The sequence below is a fragment of the Verticillium nonalfalfae genome, assembly GCF_003724135.2.
Source record: "Verticillium nonalfalfae strain VnAa140/NRRL 66861 chromosome Unknown scaffold_44, whole genome shotgun sequence".
Classification (NCBI taxonomy): Eukaryota; Fungi; Ascomycota; class Sordariomycetes; order Glomerellales; family Plectosphaerellaceae; genus Verticillium; species Verticillium nonalfalfae.
Window position 1 is genome coordinate 33827 of NW_021167269.1, and position 17131 is coordinate 50957.

The following is a 17131-nucleotide window of genomic DNA, read 5'->3' on the forward strand; positions in this document are numbered from 1 at the left end:
AGCGTTCAGCAGGCACTTCGCGCTCTGTGCGCGTTACGCTTTCCCCTGAGGACCTGGTAAACCCATTGCACGCGTCTCAGCCTGTGATGGGGGGTCTTTGCGCAGATGACTTACTCGCACCCGTGTCAGGAGACGTGCACGAGGCGACATGGCGCGGCATCCAATACACCCGGATGCATCGCGAGCCAGGTCAGACCAAGTACATGGTAGCTGCTGACCAAAGCATGGCAATTGATCTTGAGTCCCGGCATCTACCCGCAGAGGAGAATGCACGAAAGGGCCATGGCTCACTGGCAATATTCAGTTTTGGGCGAGGTCTAATCTCCGTCGTGCCAGATTAGCATTAAGTGCATTGCCAATAACGACTAACTAGTAAGTCACCCCGAATGTGTCGCCCCCCTCTTTCATCCCCGTGGCGGCGGAACATGTGCTACAGACAGCGTCGCTGAGAGCAAGCGCCGTCTGCTCCAGTATGACCATCTCCAAAGAACGAACCAAATACCTCGGACGCCACGTCATGGCTCAGAACTGTGTGCGTCCGTCGCTTCGGGACTCCGTCCTCTGCCTCGAAAACTTTCCGAAAACGCTGCCACCAGGACCAGCGCATCAGCAGTGGACACGAAGGCAGGCATGACTGTGCCATGAACGATGGAGAACAAAACGAATCTGCACTACACAGCACAGTCCCCATTGCACGATAGTCCACTTTGAAAGGAGTGGGGGGGGGGGGGGGGCGGGGGGGCGAGCACAATCGGTGCGGCCGAAGTGGGACGTGAACAGGGCGACATTCCTCCGAAGCCGGTACCACGTCAGATGCGGTGCGGTGGGCAGTGCAGTGCGACGTCGAGTACTGGCGACGATGGTGGATGTGAGATTTGGAGAGAGAACGCGAAAGGGAGCAAAAGCGAGTTGCAGGTGGGCCCCGCGAAGGAAACAGGACTGGCTGCCCAGGATTGTCGGAATGGCGTCAAAGACTGGACGTGATCCGAGTGCTACTGCTTGCCACTCATCCCGCGCGTGGACCGCATTTCATGCCCGAGGCGTCGGTCAAAGACACGCCACCGACAAGGCGTGACGACAGACAAATAGACAGTCCACCAACTCGAGTGCAGCAATCCATCATATCATGCCATTCGAGACACGCAGGGCGGCGTCTTTGGTTCGTGGCCGCATAGCTGGCGGGCCAGCTGGTGAACGGACCGCCGGAAACTGCTTTTCACAGGCAGACCATATTTGCAGATGCGAGGAGAAATACTGGGCTCGCCCGGCGGCGGTTTTGGGTCTTGGTGCCCAAGGCTAGGGGAAAGGTCAGTACAAGCACCAAGGGGCCAGGGGTTGGAGGCTGGGCCAAGGCCAAGGCCAGGAGGGTTAGGTTCAGTCTAGGCGCTGTGTCCAGCCCGACAGGGTGCTGTGGCATCGCGTGCCGAGCAGGTGTGGACTCTTGACGCGAGGTGGCTCGGGTTCGACAGGGAAGAACAGGTGCGGACAACCAGGCATTAACCAGCTTGGGACACCTGCCCACTACTTTACGCTGTACAGTACTTGGCTTTTTGCGCGCTTCTTGGCCGGGACCTGGATGGGGTCTGGTGGCCGGTGGACTATCGACCGGTCTCCCCACCTATCTAATAATAAGAGGAGGGTGCTGGGGTGGGTGGGGATGTGAGATGCGAGGTGCGAGGTGGAAGGTGGGAAGGACAAGCCAACTGCCCACAAGCTGAACACGAAGCAGGCACGTTGGGGAATGCCATAGCTAGGTATTCTTTGCTGGGGCTACCTACCTATTCGTACCTGTACCGTACCGTCCGTCCATGAGTATCGTTGGAGGTACGAAGGTACCTACTTACCAGCCAGCTCTGCCTGCCTATCACACATTCGGTCTGTTACAGGGGCCTTCGCCGCCACCGCGCCCACCGGCCTGCCTGCTGCTTGCTGCTCCTGCTGCCCCTGCTCCTCCTCCCTACTCCTCCTCGAGCGACCCTCAGCCTACCTCCCATCCTTTCCAACAAGAAAAAAAAAGAGAACCACCAGCCTCTCGTTTCGCTCTCTGGTGTCCAGCCATCATTGGACCGCTGCATACATTTTGCGTCCCTCGTGCCGTGTCTGCCAACAACCGCAACACCCGACTCATTCGCTCGCTCTGAACCCCTACTTGGCCGTCTCGTCGCCGCGCACACGCTCGCTCATTGTTCGATCCGTCCCGCCTGGCTCGTCTTGTCTCGGCTTCGTCCCCTCATCAAGACCATCCACCACACATCAGCTTCACACGTTACTTGTGTGGCCGCCCTGACCTACCGAGCGACCGACCGATCACTGTCCGAACGCACTGCCTGTACAAACTCGATAGCAGTCCTCATGAAGTCTGTTCGGTTCTGATATCGCTCTTCTCGTATATCCTTTAATACTTACCACTTCGTAATGTACGTTGGCGGCTGTGTTTCCTTCTTATCATGACTCTTCTCACATCCAAACACCACCCTCCTGCCCTACCCCCCTCCCCGTGTGGTCCGAGTTGCTCTGCTCCCATCTCGAATCAATCCCGCATGTGCTTGTGGGAGGTTCCACGAGTCTCATCCGTTGGGCTGGATCGTGCCAGCCACGACATCGCTCCGACCCGTCAAACACAACCGGCCCACACCCCATTTGCTTCTCGCAGTGTCACAGCCCTTCCAGCCTGGTCATCCATCGCCGCCATCTCTGTGCCTGCCAGACAAGAGCTAACCTTTGGGCTCGTTTTCCACGCAGTGCCGCTTGGCCTTCTCTCGATTCCTCCGGTAAACGACAAGAACGTTAACTCAACCTCGAAATCCACCCTCGAGAGCTTGTCGCTCTTCCAACAGAGTAACCCGTGCTCGACATTCATTCATCGAGAGCATCTGTCACCTCGCCACGCGACTCTGCAGCTCGACCACGCAATTTGTTTCTTGTTTCCGACTGATCCGTGTAGGATTGACGTGGAACATCAACATTCTTTATGCCTAGATTCTCCGTCGGTTTCGGTAGGCGGAAGTCCACCGCCGCCGAAGACGTTTTCCAGAATGTCGATGTGGCCTCCAACGAACCATCGTCATTCCGAGTGCTCGAAAGAACAGACGTGTCAGCGGGCAAGTCGTTTGACGGTGGTGTGAGGATGGGCATGGGCCGGGCGACGACCAGCACGGTTTATCAGAAGCCAAACTTGTCGCAGAGCTCCGTCGAGGACAATATGTTTGCTGACCTCAAACCATCGAACCGGTATGTTGCTGGCTTTCTTTTTTGGCCCTCTTCCAATACCCGCTGCGTCATTCCATTCCTTGTCCAGAGACGTCTGTCCTCCCTGGCCAGATTTGACTACACCGAACAAACCCTTGACGGCATGTGTGTCTCGGCCAGATCGTATCCCCCCCCTGTCCGCCATCCTGACAGGGATCTTCTTATTGCCTGGCTTTTTTAGACTGACTCAGCTTAAGGGGCAGTGGGTCTTCCAATACGACCAAAACAGCTTCGACGGACGCATCGTCGCGCCATAGCAACGTTTCTACTGCACCCTCTTCAGCCGACTTCGCTCAACAAGGCCATCACGAAGAATGGAAAGGCGCAACTAAGAAGTCACAAGGCGACATGGCTGGCCCAGCTCCTCCCAAGTCCGGCTCACGAGGCTTTCTCGATCGAGCAGGCCGGACGTTCTCGTTCGGCGGTCAGAAGAAGAACCTGCCCCCCGTCCCTTCCGTCGATAATCACCCGCTGCCCGTTCCACCGAACCAGGAGCACGATGGACTGAGCGGCCGCCCCCGGGGATTGACTTCATCCACTTCCAGCACAGCGACCCCTCCCAAAATACACGAAGACCAAGACTTCTCTCTTGACATGGGCAGCGACTTTGGGCAGATGTTCGACAACAAATTCAAACGAAACAGTGCCATGACCCTACGAGCCATGGCACAAGACGATGCCCACAAGATCGCTCAGAGCGGCAACCATCATTCCCAGAACCAGAACCGTGCCAGCCATTTGGTGCCGGCTCCCATTCAAATTGACAAGACGGCCAAGGTCGAGGCTTCGCCTTACTCTTGGAGCAGTCAACACTCAAACGACAATCTCCTCAACGCCAACTCCAATCAGGGCTCTCCCCTCTTCGACCAAGTGCCGCCGCCGGTACCTCGCCATGATTCTCCCCACAGCTACGCGCCGACAAAGAGGCCGTCGGACATCATCGAGGATGAGGATGCCAACCTGCTCAAGGACTCCATGGCCGCCAGCCGCTTCCTTGGCACCAGTCCCAACTTTGCTGCGCCGTCTTCGCAGCAACCGAGAAACTACAGACAACCGGAAAGCACCTCGAGCTGGAGGAACACTGCACCAGAGAAGAAGGCGGGCGAAGACAACATGTTCGAGGGAAGCCTTGCACACTCTTCACGTGTCGCCAGCCGCTACGTCTCGAGAGCCCCCAGCCCTCCACGTAATAAGGTCATGACGCCCGCTCAATTCGAAAGGTATAGGCAAGACAAGGAACGACAGAACAGCGGAGGTCCTGTCAGTAAGTCGCCAGTGGAACAGCAGGACGACGAGGAGGATAATTACGAGGACGACGAGGACGATATCGAGAAGGCGAAACAGGCCGCGAAGCAGCGCAGGAAGCAAGAGGCTCACATGACTGTCTACCGGCAACAGATGATGAAGGTCACAGGTGAAGCCGCCAACCCCCTGCCTTCGCGCCCCAACATCAGCACCTCGCTGAGTACGCCAAACCTGGGCAGCCTCGCTCCACCACCAGGACACACCCCTGGGACCTCTGACGAGGATGAGGATGAGGAGGTTCCGCTGGCCATCCTCGCTGCCCACGGGTTCCCCAGCAAAGCCAGAGCTCCCAGCCGCATGAGTCACATGGCATCGAACCCGGATATTCGTGCGTCCATGATGCAGATGCCCCAACAAGGCAGGCCAGGCTCTAGCATGGGCGATCCTTCTGCCGCCCGCAAGGGAGGTCACCTGCCCGCCTTTGCCAGAAAGCTCCCCCAGGACCCGTTTGTGGGTGCCGGTCTTGTCAATGGACCTCCTCGCGAGTCGATGAACTTCTCGGGAGGCGCGCCGGCGCCCCAATCGCCCGGAGCTCTGCCGCCTGGAGGACTTGTTGGCGTGATTGCCAGCGAAGAACGTTCCCGCGCTATGCGACGTGGTAGCCCGCATGTGGATGCGCACCACTTCGCCGGAGGCCAGCAGAACGGATTCCCTGGAGGCGGATTTGACCCTCTAGCAGGTATCCCCCCTCAGATGATGTATGGCATGCCTCAGATGCCTCAGCAAATCTCAGTTGGCGAGCAGGCCCAAGTCCACATGACCCAGCAGATGCAGCAATTCATGCAGATGCAGATGCAGTTCATGCAGATGATGGCCGGCAACCAAGCGAACGGCGGCCGCCCCATGAGCCACATGCCTACGCCTTCCGAAATGGGTGGCTCTCGCCAGTCCTTCGTGGGCGACGGCATGTCACCGATGATGATGGAACCGCCTCAAATGGGGCTCGACCCCCGCATGCGAACAATGAGCATGGTGCAGCCCAGCTCCGACTCGTGGATTCAGCCTGGCGCCGGCGGCTATGCGCCGTCGATCCACGCGCAAGGCGCAGGGTATGCTCCCTCGATCGCCCCCTCGGAGCGCAGCAACATCGGCTTACCCGGCCGCTACAGGCCCGTCTCACATGCGCCGCAAGTTCCCGCCCATGGCCAAAGTCAGGGCTCCGTATACGACTTCCAGTCCAACCCTGCCCGCACGTCAACCATGTCCGGCGCCATCAGCGGATGGGATCAGACCACGATGAAGGCACTGCAGGGCAAGACGCCCTCGCCGCCGCTGCCGAAGACGAGCACGCTCCGCAAGGTGGAGGATGACGATGACGACGACGAGGGCTGGGAGGCCATGAAGGCCAAGCGTGAGAAAAAGCGCTCCATGTGGCGGTCTAAGAAATCGATTGGCAGCGAACTCGGCGCCTTCATCTCGTGAGAATCTCCTCTCGGGTGTGTCGGCGTACTATATCAATAGCGGAGCGGGTTGCTTATTTTGCGGGTGTTCTTTTTACTTCGGAGGGGAAAGAGTGTCAGCGGGCAAGAAGCGGCCAAGGAATATCTCATCAGGAGCGCAATCTTGGATTGTTGCAGCCGCCATCTGCTCCCACAGGACCTGTACGTTTATCGGGATTTATTGGAAAGGGAATTGACGGCTGATTGAAGCTGTTGGATCTCTCCTGGGCTGGTGACGGACGCTGGTGAAGACAAAAACCGAAGAAGTGAGATGTCAGTGGGAAAGAATTTGGTCATGATAGATAGACGCATCTTCCACGCAGTAATTCACCTAATGTTCAGATACCACCAACTCGATGCATACGGCGGGTTTGAGCTTTCTTGCATGGTCTTTTTTCTTATTCCTTCTTTCGCAATATCCTTTTGAACTGGTGCCAAGATTTAACCCTCACATCATGGTCGTTGTTGTTGTTGTTGACCGCCCGGGAGCAACGGCTCGTCCGGGTCAGGTTCCAACGCACACACCTCTTTCCAACCACGACCCGCCCTTCATCCTCTTATACAATGTATAGTCTACTCAATCTTGCCCGAGGCCCACGCCTTGCGCTTGACGCCCAGCTCGACGGCCGCGAGGCCCCAGTCGTCGCCGTGGTTGTGGCCGCCCGGCGTCAGGCCGGCGCGGGCCTTAGCCTGCTCGTCGTTGAGAACGGTGAGGATGCCGAGGATGACGGGGACGCCCGTGTCGAGCTGTACGCGCATGAGGCCGTGGACGGCGGCGTCGGCAATGTACTCAAAGTGCATCGTCTCGCCCTTGATGAGCACGCCAATGGCGATGATGGCGTCAAAGGGCCCGCCCGAGGCGCCGTCGGTCGAGGCCGAGAGGGACGTCAGGTCCGTGGTCGAGGAGGCGAGAAGGTCGCCGGCCGAGCCGGCGCCCGAGGTCGAGGACTGGACTTGGGAGGCGGCGAAGAGTCTGGTGGCTGCCTGTCAGCCTGCCTGCTTGCTTGCTTGCTTCCTCTTCGATGGAGAGAGGGCATCCTTCGGGGGAAGGTGGGAGCCCGATGGCGCGCGGCATCGCCGGGAGAAGCGGGGTGGAGGGAATGAGAACAAGAGCGAAAGCAGCACCACAAAACAGAAAGAAGACACGCACCTTTGCACGGCGATGGGGAGCTCCCAGGACCCGGGCACAGACTGGATGACAATATTGGACTCCTTGACGCCGCAGCCGAGGAGCTTGTCCTTGGCGCCCTTCACGAGGGGCTCAATGATCGAGGCGTTCCAGCGGGCGTGGACGATGCCGATGCGCAGCGCGCTGCCCTCGTGCTCCTGGGGAGTCGGGCCCTTGATCGACATGGCGTTGTGGTGGGGGGGGAGGCGAGGCGACAGCGGTGGTGGTACTGGTAGAGAGAAGAGTGATGCAGCTGGGAAGCGCTCAGGTTGAGATGATCAAGAGCTTGGTTGGTAACTGATGGGATTGGTGTGGAGGGTCCTGTCCGATGATTGAGTGTTGTGCATCGACGCGGGGCAATAGCTCGAGGACTCGTTGCAGTTTGGTGTGCCGCGGGGTACTGAGTCAACTGCAGATGGCGTCAGCTGTGGAAAAAGCCGCCAGGGTAGGTGGCACTTGGCTTCGAGTCCGACACATGGAGCGGGTAGGTGCACCCTAGATCCATTCTCCCAAGTGTTCAGAGCTTGTTTGGGAAAGGGAAGCTTCGTGGGAGCTCCTTCCTTCCAGGTCCCATCAATACATGAATTAGGCACCTTCGCCTTGGTTGTCATCACCATGTCTTGCAAAAAAATCTTGCTGCCTCATCCCACGCACAACACCATCGACATGATGTTGTGTTAGTCTTGTCAAAGTCGTCATTTAGAAGCCAATCCGAGTCGTATCACTACCGCCGGCCGTGCGCTGCCGGCACACTCACCATGTCTATCGCCCGTCTCCCCGACGCCGCCACCCGTCAACTATGTGCCACGCTCGTTCTGGTTTCTCCCTCTTCCGCTGTCAAAGAACTACTTGATAACGCACTTGATGCAGGGGCCACTGCGGTCGAAGTGCTCATATCTGCCAATACCCTCGGTAGAATTCAGGTCCGTGACAATGGCCACGGAATAGCACCAGAAGATATCAAGGGTGTGGGCCGCCCTGGCCATACAAGCAAGCTGCGGTCTTTCGAGGAATTGCAATTCAAAGGTGGCAAGACTTTGGGCTTTCGAGGAAGCGCATTGTCAAGCGCAGCCTGCATCTCCAAAGTCGTCATCACCACCAGAACAGCACAGGATAAGGTCGCAAGCGCCTTCATATTGGGCTCCTCCTCGGGCGATTCCGTAGTACCCAAAACTGTTTCGGCACCCGTGGGCACTACGGTCGAGTTGAGCAATTTATACAGCGATTTCCCTGTCCGTCGAAAGGTGTTCTTCAAGGAAGCCCCAAAGTCGATCGCCAGCATCAAGACCCTACTGCAGGCGTACGCCCTGGCGAGACCAGAGACAAAACTAACATTCAAGGTCCTTGGTGGCGAGAAGTCTGCATGGTCGTATGCACCCCGCGAGAGGTTCAATCCGCGGGAAGCTGCACTCCAGATGTTTGGCGTAAGCTTGGCCAGCCAGTACGTTGAGAGGACCATCTCGACAGAGCTACTGGACTCGACAGCGTCAACAACCACGCCTCCCAATAAGGGAGAAAAGGACGAGTCCGGTCCCAATAGCATTATTATTCGAGCACTGCTGCCGAAACCTGATGCAGATCATGCAAAGATAGCTGGCAAAGGCGCCTACGTCTCTGTCGATTCCCGACCAATGGGCAGAGATAGGGGCATTTTTAAAAAGTTAGTCAAGATCATCAACAATTTCTTCCAAAAGGCGAGCAACTGCACGACAAGAGATATGTTCCTATACGTAGATATAAAATGTACGGCAGGAATCTACGACCTCAACATCTCGCCTGCCAAAGATGAAGTGGTTTTCACGAGCGAGCAGACGGTCCTCGACCTCATCAACAATTTATGTCTCGATTTGTACACCCCTCACGAATATTCGAGCGACAACAAATCGCCGAATCAAACAGAATGTTCGCGCTACTCACCAATGCTGGTTCTGTCACAGAAGAATACGAGGGATTGGCCTGGTGCAAGCCACGTTAACCTGCGGACCCCTGAGAGTCCCCTCCTTACGGACGAATACGAGATGGATCTTGAGGATCACGAAAGGCTCCAGCAAGCTGTGGACAGCACACTTCCGAATGCCCCAGGTACTCTGCCCCAGGGGTTTTCTGGTGCTGCTACCATTATTGATGATGGTAAGAGCTTGGACTCGAATTTGGTTCAGCTTAACATGAATTCAAAGGCTTCTGTGCCACTCATTTCCGGACCTGATCCCTCCTTTGAAGACGAAAGCCCAGCCAGGGAACAAAATTCGCGCACGATCACCAATAAGTACAGGGCATGTCAAGTTCCCCTCCGATATACACAGGTTAACACAGCGAGGACTCGCACATTGAGCGGTGAAGGAAAGTACAGCATGCTTACACTTAGCTCCTGGGATGATGAAGATAATCAAACACAAGGCTCTAGCGCAAATTTTCCGAACAATGGTCCAAGAACACCTTGGACCATTGCAAAAGCCGCAGCGACTTATTCTTCAGCAGAACGAGCATCGTATGATGTTCACAATAACGAAGGTCCCCCATTCCAGGCTTTGTCAGGGACAAGAAACGGCACGAGGGTGGAGGTGCCGGCCATACACAACCTCGCTACAGACAAAGGATACGTGAGCCCACTGATTCAACGGGACTTTGGCATGGGCAGTGGGATCGACCCTGTGTCGAACCGGTGCCATTATCCGTACCCTTTTGTTCCATCGGCCAACGAGAGCAAGACTGATGATGCCGCCGAGGCCCGACGTGAATGTGTCCCTTCTGATCAGGACTCCGATGTGCCCTTATCACTTTCAAAAGTGAATCATCGCAACCAGCTTTCGTATCTCCGGTCGCCTGAGGCAAGCCTAAGAGACCCTCGAAGCTACGTTGAGCGAATACATCTTGACAGCCCGCGTTTGACGCTAGGGGGCCTTGAGAAATCACCGCATCTTGGCCTGAATCGTCTGCCGAGAACGCCCCTGGCAACAATTTCTTCCGGGAAGCCCGCAATAACGTGCCATAGCAACTCGTTGCAACTCACCCCAAAAGTGTCTCGGGGTTCTGAGGCGCGGAGATGCGCATCGCCGAGATGGGGGCATCATACCAGCCGGAGCAAGCAAAACGACGAGCTCAGTCATGAACACACCCACAGCCGGCGTGACATTCGGGATTTTAAACGAGTCCAATATGGTGAAACGACTTGCAATGGCGAAACTGAGATGCTATTTGAGGGCCATCATAGAGAGGAACCTAACAGACCACAAGGAATGGAGGTTCCGCAGTCGCTTCGCCGAATGAGTTTGCCGAGGGGCCCTGAACCCAGCTATCACTGCCAAGGGAGCAACCATGTGGTTGCTCGCCATAACTCAGGTGGTTCAGGGTTACGCCAAAGTCTGCCACAGAGGGCCAGGAGCAGCGTCATGATGGAAGTTGATCCCCGGCGGTACTGGATCAAGAGACAACGGTCCATGGCGTTGTCCGGTCGCAAGACGCCAAGGAGACTTCAATCAGATCGGTTGCCCCTTGAGACCGCGACCGAGAACGCGGCCAGTCTGCAGCTACAAATAAAGGCACTCAACTTGGAGGCTCTGGCTCAAGACATAGTCTTTTTTGAACCTGTCGACTCATACATCACGCAGGGCGATATCGAGTTTGGGCTGCCCAGAACACACGCGGAGAAGGAGTACACCGAGCATAGACTTCAGGAGGTGGTCGCAGACTGGCTGCAGTGTGCCTATGGGACCGAGATGCAGCTAGAGCTGAATCTTTAGTTAGCTGTATGCGTCTGTCTTGAGAGAAGACGTATAGCTGGCTGCCGTTCTGTGGTAGAGAAATACTAGCTTGCACGTGTGATACGTATTCAGTGGACTGTAGAAAATGACTTCGTGACGCGCTGTCTAAACAGCGTTGAGACAACCAGATTCCTGGACAGAAAGATGATGCAGTTGAACAGTTGACACCAGGGACTTTTTGTGTGCTCAGTGTGGGTCAAGTGATTGGAGGCTTTCCGCTCTGAAACGTACAGCGCCAGACTTTTCCCATGGGCGATTGACGTGGGATGCTGGAATAGGGGGTCGTGAGGATGGCTGCCTAGCGAGCGCGCGACGTACATAGTAAGAAGGGCGGCGCCCGTCAAAGACTGAGTGGCGGCCAACAAACCTCAACAGCCACGGCGTACGAAATGGGGAGTCTTCCCTAAATAGCGGCCACTAGAAGGGGGCCGATCGACACTAAGATGGGCAATTATCATCTTGGTGCCACGGTCGATCCCCACAGGGAGCGGACGTTTGGTGGCTCGTATTCAGGCAGGGGGGAGAGGGTAGGTGCCAGCGGGCGAAATTCTTGCTCGAGGATGGGCGAGGCGGAGTCGTCTCAAGAGTACCTCATTGGGGGATGATATGATGATGGACATCAACGTCTGGCGCTATGACTCTTGTCAGCCCGCGGCCCCGGTTCCATGAAGGGCCTACGTAGGTTGGTCATAGGGCAGAAGGGGTTCATCAATTCTTAAGTGTCACTGACGTGTAGCGTGTATATGTGACGGGTCAGGATCGGGTGGGCAATTGATCGAGCGATGATGCACTATATGGACAATTTTAGAAAAGGATGGGTTCAAAGACACACAAACAGGACCAATCCCTTCTCCTCAGTCCGGTTTTCAAGTCAACGTGGCGCTGGGTGCGTTTGGAGGCGATGCGTACCTGGGTACATGGAGGAGGTGCTGCGTTGTGTGGACTGGCCAGTGCGAAGCCGCCCAACGTCCATGATAAACCAAGACCAGCGATGCCAGCGCTAGCGCGTGTTGGGCTTAGAGCATATACCTCAGCCTCCTTAGCCTCCCTGAGGACTGAGCATCGCACGAGGTGATACGAAGGCGCAGAGCGCAGACTTTCCACCACCAGCTCACCCCCTGTAGGCACCCTCTGGTAAGGTACCTGGGTATAGGCAGGTAGGTACCTACTTGCAGGTAAGGCATCTATCTACCTACTTGCCTTGGTAGGGGCCCCTCGCCGCAGGACCAGGGGACCTACCAGGCAGACTGGCTGGCTTGGCTAGCTGGTGGCCGGCGGGCTCAGCTCTGGTGGAGAACGGGTCTCGTCCGGGTCAAATCCCAACCGGGCGTACCACGCCCCATTTTCCCATTGCACCGTTCCTCGTTTCCCATCCTCACCTCAACTCGTCACCCCACCAGCGCCAGCTGCATTCGTCGTCTCGTCCTTGCGCCCCCTGCGCCCCCCCCTGCACAATCAGCTTCTGCCGCGTCGAGTTGTTGTGCCTCTGGACGCTACCATTACACTATTTGACCTTACCGTACCTTACCTGACCTTGCCTGTAGACAATTCTTGCAGTGCAACGCGGTTCCATAGGCAGACAGGCGCCTCTTGACTCTCGTTTCTTTTCGTCGCTTCACCATCCATCCTCGATTCGCTTCTTACCTCCCGCCATCAAAGACACGACGTCTCCGACAGGCAAACATTCTTCAGCAACACGACGATCCCCTGATCCTATCGAGCTGTCTGCCGCACACGAGATCAACATGTTGCCGAGGCCCTAAGAGAACATTCGTGAGGGTTTCCGATTCCGACTCTGCCTCCCACGGGGACGTCCCACGCCGACAACTCGCACGTCTCGTCCACCGGTCGGATCATGCCATCGCGAATTCCTCCACGCCATGCAGCATCGGCACCGGTACTGCCAACCACACCACCGCTATCGTCCGGCTGCGGGGGCTATGGGACACACCCCTCTGCGCCATCATCGCTCGCCATGATATCCTCTCGCTCTACCTCCTCAACCCCAAGTCGGCCACCTCGTCACTCGCTTCGCGAAGTAGCCCATGTACCCTCGCTCGACATGCCTCTAATCTCGCACAGCCGTCCGTGGCTCCGCGTTGTGCCGCCGCCGCTCGCTCTGCCTGGCCGGGTGCTGCTGCTCGTCCTGGCTTGCCTCCTTCTAACAACTCGACCTGCCGACGCCGTCCAGATTCCTTTCTCGAACTGTCTCCCCGATTCCTACAGATTGTACGAGCCACGCCTTCTGCAGTGGACCCCGTTGTACGCCGATGCTCGCTTTGATACCGAGAGCGAAAACCACAATCTTCGTGTCATCATTTGGGGAAATGTGACAGGCTCCCATTCTGTGGTCTCCCTCCCCCCGCCGAGCGATTCCCACTGGGGAGATCCCACAGAGACTGAGGGCAAGATTGTCCGGCTTCCCAACGAACCCAACGCCAAGGTCACGGCGCTCAAGACGCAGGTCGAGATGCTCACATACCAACCCTTTGGTGCTCGTGAAGACTTTTGTAACGACAAGCTCGTGAACGCCTCCTGTCCCCTGGCGCCCGTCTTCAACCAGACTGATGTGTAAGTTATTGACTATCGAACACCATGCTGTGCTTGCAGCTCGCCTCGGGCCGCCGCTGACACTTGTGCCTCCTAGGACAAATCATTACGAATTGCCCTCTGTCAACATCAGCCATGACTTCTTCTCCTCCTATGCCTTTGCATCCTTCTCCGCGACCTTCCTCGTTATTTACGGTGACGTTGCCGCTACTGACATTGGTTGTGTCTCTGCGACCATCACCCCGGATCTCGGCCACCTGGCCGGCTTGATCAAGTGGATGCCCTTTGCCATTCTGTTGTTCGTCGGCTTCGCTACCGTTTTGGCGAGCATGTACAGCCCCTGGGGCACCACTGACGTTTTGCGGTGGACCTCAAATTTTGGGCGGGATCAGGACTTGCTCCGTCTTGTCACGCCTGGCTTTGGCGACTGCCTGCAGTATATCCAGTTTGTCGTTCTCACCGGATCACTCACTCTGAGTTACCCTGGCTTCTACCAGCCCATCGTCAGCCAAGCGAGCTGGTCAGCCTTGATGTTCAACGAGAGTTTTGTAGACAAGTCTCCCGGCTGGCCAGCTATCCAAGACGGCATCTACGTTACAGAAGGCCATCATGGTCTGGAGCGCTTTGCGCACCTGGTCGGTATGGGTGATGTCGAGGATATCTGGGTAGGCATGATGGTCTGGCTGCTGGTCATCATTGCCTCCGTCCTCGTGCTCATCCAGATAGGCTTTTTCGTTCTTTGGATCTACCGACTGATCAGCAGCACGACCGAGGAGGACCTGCGCGCGAAAAACTTGCCGTTCTCGATAGGCAACGTTGTCCGAGTCGTCTTCAACTTCTTCTTGCTGCCCATTGTAGCGCTCTCCACCTTTCAGCTAGTCGTTGCCGGCGAATCAGCCAACTTTGCCGTCGCCTTGGCTGTCATCACGTTGGTCATCCTGATCGGGTTCACCTGCTGGCTGCTCTACCTGATCATCACTACGAAGCCGAGGGCGGTCCTCTTTGACGATCTCCCAACCGTGCTCCTCTACGGGCCACTCTACAACACGTATTCGGACGAGTCGGCAACGTTTGCCTTGGTTCCCGTCATGCTGACCTTTTTCCGAGGCATCGCGATTGGTGCGGTGCAGCCGTTTGGCATCGCTCAGATTGTCTTGCTCGCCATCTGTGAGGTGGTGCAAGTCTTGACGCTACACGCATTTCGTCCCTTCCATCCTGCAACATTCATGAACGCCTACCATACCATGTTCTCCGTCGTGAGGTTCATCACCGTCATGCTCATGGTTCCCTTCATCCCTGAGCTCGGAGTCACAGAAGGCCCCAAGGGTTGGATCGGCTACGTCATTTTGATTATTCACGCCGGCATCATTGTTCTCGGGTTCTTCTTGAATGCCCTTCAGACGTGCGTCGAAGTCATCGCCGGTCTGCTTGGCGCCGGTGGCGAGAGTGGCCTGGCCAGAGGTGGACTAGCCAAGATCTTCGGCATGCGCCAACTGCAGCGACGTACAATGGCTCGTCGCAACGGGCCGTCTCGCCAAAGCACGCTTTCGAGCACCGCCATGCTCGATGCCGACGAAGTGTCCAAAGCGGGCTACATGCCCGCAGGGAGAGTGCGAAGTGAATCCCAGGGGAGCGCGTTCCTCCTGAGGAGCCAACAGAGAAGCTCTTCGGTTCTTGACAGCATCGACACGTACTCGGCGCCGCCTCGCAACTTTGATAGCGGCAGCAACTTCACGCCGACGACTCCTGGCGAGGCCAGCACTTTTTCCTTCCTACCCTCGCCCGGCGGAGCCACCCGCCCTCAGCCGGCTATGATTGCTGACCCCTCGGACCCCTACTATCGGCCGCCTCGGCGTCGCGGCGACACACTGACGGGCTCCATCATGTCGGACAGACGCCGCGTTTCCATTGCTGACTCGAGACGATATAGTCAGCTTGCGCCACAGCCAGCTGATGGCGGCGACCTGGCGGATGCCTTGCCTGCGGATCAGGCAGAGCCTGGTGCGGCCCCCACTCAGGTCCCCATCAGCCTGCTCCCACGTGCGGACTATGCAACACGAGAAGTCGATTTCTACTACGGCGTTCGCGGTCCAGCGCTGAACTCGGAGGCTCCAGGTCGCAGACTCGGTACGGGGCCTGCGGACCCGACTGGTCCCATGGCCTCTGCAGCCGGCTGGCTCAGGACGATGCTCGGCGGCAAGACAAAGGAGAAGGGCAAAGGATTCGAGGTTGTCCGCAGCGCACGCATGCCAACTTCGATGCGTGCTCCCGGTGGCGAGTTTAGTGACAATCCTCCCCCTGAAGGAATTCCAGTGGCCATGGGGGTACTGAGGAACGGACCCATCGATTCTGATGATTCTGATGATGACGATGATGGTCGTGCTGCTGCTGCACCGACGAAGGATCAGAAGAACACACCGACGAAGGCTGCTGCGCCACAAGACGACTTGTTGACGGGAGACGAGGGGCGACGAAGCTCGGAGGAGACGGTGTCGGACCGATCGAGGGTACCAGATGCGCCTCCTGCGCTGCCAGGGCTAGATTACGGCGACAGTTTCCACCTGCCCAGCCGAATCCCGTCGCAAGCCAGCCGACAGCCATCACAGAGACAGAGGCCGAGGAATCTTGGAGTCGTCGGCCCTGAGTCTGAGACGCCCGACATCCCCCGGAAAAGCTCGAAACGCCACTCGCAGGCCGAGTTCGACCACTCCCCCACGCCCTCCTTTAACCTGGTCCCGCCGACATCGCCGTCTCGTGGCCAGGCACAACGGGCAGCAGTCGATACATCTCCCAATCGACTGCCCTTTACAAGGACGGAATCGCAACGACGACGCCTCTCGGGCTCGTCGATGGATGCTAGCGATCTCAGCCAAATCGACTTGAGCGGATCTCCCGACGATCGACCGACAAGTTTCGGTTACGTGCCACAACACAACATCAGCAGAATCGATCCAGACCAGCAGCACCACGTGGACCTACTGGGCGCATCGGCGGAACTCGTCGACGAGAGGGGCGCATCGAGCCGCAGCTCCACGAGATGAACGGGCGACATGAACTGCCAGACAAAGTATACTTACGATTTCCTACTTGTATGTTTCTATCTACCACAGTACAATCGACACAGGGCAACCGGTTGGCAGGCGACGGTGGCCAGTAGCGTCGAGGAGGCTCACCAGAAGTCAGGGGTCACAGGAGGCCCAAGGCGCGTCCCAAGGGGTAGACTATGGAAAGGGGACAACAGGGCTATGGTGGCCAGCGGTCAGACCCTGTACCGACTGCATGGGTCTTTCAAGCTGGCGACGGCGCACTACAAAAACGCATGGCCGGATTGGCCGACGTATCTGACGGAGCGGTCAGTCTGATTCTTTTGGTATATTCCGCGGACGGCGAAGCGACGCGGACAGTGTGGAGAGTTTTCGAGTGACGTTGATCCATTCCAGCAACGTAGCAACAGTAACGGCCATAGAAACAAATAGCTACTTAATTCACGACTCAATGAACATGGCGTGCTAGCATGTAGATGCCACTTTTTCGATCGGTAGAGGGAGTTCTTAGCAGGAGGGGACTGGGAGGTCAACATGTCGATGAAGTTCGCGATCTAGGTACCTTGCCTGAGGTACCTTGTCTTGGGTCTATGTACCTCGACAGGTACCTTCCAA

The 17131-nt window shown here is 57.0% G+C and overlaps 4 protein-coding genes across 4 annotated transcripts; 3 read left to right on the forward strand and 1 right to left on the reverse strand.

Annotated features, from left to right (window-relative positions):
• Positions 1 to 2971: 2971 nt before the first annotated feature.
• On the forward strand, positions 2972 to 5976 carry D7B24_006316 (uncharacterized protein; the record flags this gene model as incomplete). Its single annotated transcript, XM_028640449.1, has 2 exons — positions 2972 to 3231; positions 3447 to 5976. The coding sequence occupies 2 exons, from the start codon at positions 2972 to 2974 to the stop codon at positions 5974 to 5976; spliced, it is 2790 nt and encodes a 929-aa protein (XP_028495317.1).
• Positions 5977 to 6566: 590 nt separating this feature from the next.
• On the reverse strand, positions 6567 to 7346 carry D7B24_006317 (uncharacterized protein; the record flags this gene model as incomplete). Its single annotated transcript, XM_028640450.1, has 2 exons — positions 6567 to 6966; positions 7144 to 7346. 2 exons carry the CDS (start codon positions 7344 to 7346, stop codon positions 6567 to 6569), a joined length of 603 nt encoding a protein of 200 aa, XP_028495318.1.
• Positions 7347 to 7919: 573 nt separating this feature from the next.
• On the forward strand, positions 7920 to 10901 carry D7B24_006318 (uncharacterized protein; the record flags this gene model as incomplete). Its single annotated transcript, XM_028640451.1, has 2 exons — positions 7920 to 9291; positions 10501 to 10901. 2 exons carry the CDS (start codon positions 7920 to 7922, stop codon positions 10899 to 10901), a joined length of 1773 nt encoding a protein of 590 aa, XP_028495319.1.
• Positions 10902 to 12984: 2083 nt separating this feature from the next.
• D7B24_006319 (uncharacterized protein) lies at positions 12985 to 16513 on the forward strand (the record flags this gene model as incomplete). Its single annotated transcript, XM_028640452.1, has 2 exons — positions 12985 to 13493; positions 13570 to 16513. 2 exons carry the CDS (start codon positions 12985 to 12987, stop codon positions 16511 to 16513), a joined length of 3453 nt encoding a protein of 1150 aa, XP_028495320.1.
• Positions 16514 to 17131: the final 618 nt, after the last annotated feature.